The sequence below is a fragment of the Seriola lalandi genome, unplaced genomic scaffold (assembly GCF_002814215.2).
Source record: "Seriola lalandi dorsalis isolate HSWRI2012SDOR001 ecotype SW California unplaced genomic scaffold, Sedor1 jcf7180002054298, whole genome shotgun sequence".
Taxonomy (NCBI): domain Eukaryota; kingdom Metazoa; phylum Chordata; class Actinopteri; order Carangiformes; family Carangidae; genus Seriola; species Seriola lalandi.
Window position 1 is genome coordinate 60,792 of NW_019524851.1, and position 3,385 is coordinate 64,176.

Sequence of the window (3,385 nt, forward strand, 5' to 3'; positions counted from 1 at the left end):
GGGTTTCTGTCAGATGATAACTCATACTTTACTCTGAATTATGAATGTGTTGCTGCTCAGCTGCTGACTTGGAGGCTAAAGGCATTGTGGGTAAAGCTGTGCCCTGTACAGACATGGTGTGTCGTCACAGGCGACGGCTCAGTGTGTGACTTCACTGACTCAGAAATGAATATAATTCTGGATTAATGCATGACATTAAAAATCCCCACTTGCTGTTATTCACAATGCTAACTGCTAACTGCTAATTCAAGAGTTCAAACATGGGCTCAAAAGAGAAAACCTGCACCAACTGTAGGTGACACACAGCAGCTTTTACAGCAGGTAACTACACCTGTCGTTAACTCTGGGACAAACAAATGTCTCACAAATCCAAAGGACAACGGCTCAAAAGTGACTTGTGAGGTCAAAATGACCTTTGACCCCTAAAATCTAACCAGTTCATCCTTGAGTCCAAGTTTTTACCAAATATGAAGAAGAAGTTCCTTCAAGATGTTTCTGAGAAATCGTGTCCTCGAGAACGAGACGGACAAACTGAAAACAAGATGGCCGCCGTCTCCTCTGACTGTCGGGGGAATAAAAACTCCATGAAGTTACACGTGTCTGAAGGACATCAAGGTCCAGGTTCACTAGAGCTATTCTAACAGCACAACATGTGAGAGGAAGATGATGAAGATAATGATGATGACGAAGATGACGATGAAGATGATGATGTTGTTAGTTGTTGTTGTTGTTTCTACAACAAGTAGAAACAACTGTGACAGTCACCAAAGACTGACAGTCACCATGTGCAACAATTTAACTCACCGCAGATTGTTGTTGTTTTATTCCAGTATTTAAATTGAACTTATTAAATCTTTATTCTTTTCTCATTTTGAAGTTTTTCTTTCTTTGTTGCTGCTGCGACACGGTTCGTTTCCTCACTGTGGGACTAATAAAGGAACATCTGATCCTTTCTTACACAACAGTATTTAGTTTAAGTTTGTATTAACCTCAGTTTCTAAGAAGACAATAAATCCAGTTTATTCAGGGAGATATTTGCAGCGTCAGCTCTTATATCTGTCTACATGTGCAAAAGTTTATTCTCCATCAGGTTTTTATAAAACTGGGAATGAAATTTCATTCACCATCATTTCAAAATGTGAGCAGATAAAACCAGATCTATCTGCATGTGAGATCCAACATGTAAATAAGAAGGTAACAGTTTAATGGAGGCTGCACATCAGCTGATTACCTGCTGTAAGTGACAGTGAGAGGTCTGAGCTTCAGTCTGACTCCGGAGGGACGACACGGTTCCTGCGTCATGTTTCTATCACATTAAAGAAACATGTTTTGATCGTGTTATTAGCCTGGAGTCTGCAGAGCTGCTGCCGTCTGTTCATGTGTTCAAGCATGAGAGGAAAATCAACAAAGAGAAATCACTCGAGTAAATCTTCAATAATTTATTTTCTTCTGTTTGTTTTTCTTTCTTTTTTTATTTCTTCTGACAGGGAACAACCGTCACAGAGTTTGGTTTGACACAGTTCTTCTGAATGTACAAAAATATATTTTATGTTTTTGATTGTGTTGATGCATGTGACGGACAATTTGTCATTAAAAAGCACTTTTATTTTTTAAGTATTTAAGTTTTTGTTCATTTTGTCTGTAAAATATAACTTCAGATATAAAAAATAAAAACAGCAGAGACAGAATCAGACATGGACTCCAGCTGAGACTCTTCACGACATAAAAACTAATCAGGTCTGAATTTCCCACATTTGGCTCCTGAACTGTTGGACACTTTGTCCGCTGATCCTCGTCTCTGCAGCTCAGGACGCAGGAAACATTCTTCTGAGTTAAAACTTCAAAACCTTTGTGAAAGAACAATTTAAAAATTCTAGCAGTAAACTGACGCAGATTTACATCCTCTGATATTCGAGCACTTCACATGTGGAAATGTCAGACACACCGCTCCAGTGGGTCCGAGTCTACGAGGTCTGTGGTGGTTCTGGTTGATGGACTCAGTTCCCGGGGACCAGCAGGACGAAACCGTCTCGACTCTTCTTGAAATCTGCGGCAGCCTGACCGGCTTTCGTTTCCACGGAGACGCTCTTGGGTTTTCCTCGCATGTGGAGCTGAACGGCCGAACGACAAACCTTCACAGGAAACTGGACTTTTCTGATGCTGGAGGAGAAAGAGACAAACATGTTTCTGTGTTACTGTACTGATCGGGTTCTTCACTCTCACTGATTCTCCAGACTTGTCAACTTTTCTTTCTCCAGTAAAACTCTAAACTTTCCTCAACAAACCGACATGAAACCAACATGAGAATCTGTGATCAGCCTGAAACCTCCCACACGTCAGTGACATCAATGCTCTGATGAATGAATGCAACTCTACAATACTAGAGTGTAAATAAAGATGGACGTCGCCTTTGTGACGTCACCCACAGGTTCCTGAAGCTCAGAGTGAGCTGCACCACCGTCGCCATCTTGGCAGTGTCTGACTCCGCCCCCTCACTCCCAGCTAATCCAAATATGGTCGAAGAGGAGGGGCGTGGGTGGAGCTGAGACTTAGATGAATGATGGTTTGTGTCAAGCGTCCGCTCACCCACCTGTCATTCAAAGAGGCCACGCCCTCAATCCTCCATAACATTAGTCCTTAATAAAATGTAAACAGGTGAGTTATAAAAACAGGTGAGTTATATAAACAGGTGAGTTATAAAAACAGGTGAGTTATATAAACAGGTGTCATGAAGGAGGAAATCAGCTCTAGAGACCAAAACATTTTTTGTACCAGGCTGTAAACATGTTTATTTCTGCTGTAAAGTTGGACATTTTAACATGGGAGTCTATGGGGACTGACTCACTGTTGGAGCCAGACTCTAGTGGCCGTTAGAGGAACTGCAGCTTCTGGTTCTTCAGTTTTCAGTCTGGAGGTTGTTGTTGGAAGAGAGTGACCTCGTGTTTAGATATTTGAGTCATCTGTCTAATTTTAGGTTACTTATAAAAATGATTATTTCTCTTTAACAGAAATCTGTTCACAGAAGCAGATTTCTGTCAAACTGCTTTTCTCCAGACAAACAAACTGATCATCAACATCCAACTAGAATCACAACGTCTCTGACTGAAGGAGGAGAAAAGAAATCTGATGATGATGTAGAAACACTGATGATTACAACCAGGAAACAGGAAGTCTGAACATCACGTCAACCTCAAATGGTTAAATGGTTTGTTATTGATCACCTCACTCTTATAATTACTTCTGATTATTCATCATGATCTCAGCCCCCCCCCCCCGACAGCTGATGAGGAGTTGCTGCAGTCAGCTGAAGATGATCCAGTGTGAAGTTGTTGCTTCCTCCTGCAGCCTCAGCCCAGCCACACTGACCCCCCCTGCTCTCACTGAC

At 41.6% G+C, this 3,385-nt stretch overlaps 1 protein-coding gene across 1 annotated transcript in view; it reads right to left on the minus strand.

Annotated features, from left to right (window-relative positions):
- Positions 1-1,424: 1,424 nt before the first annotated feature.
- The window catches only part of myo1g (myosin IG), a 37,301-nt gene continuing 35,340 nt past the window's right edge, over positions 1,425-3,385 (minus strand). The window contains exon 21 of the mRNA XM_087174001.1: positions 1,425-2,160. Coding sequence (XP_087030127.1) covers positions 1,998-2,160 — 163 coding nt within the window. The 3' untranslated portion in view covers positions 1,425-1,997. The remainder of the gene's footprint in view (positions 2,161-3,385) is intronic.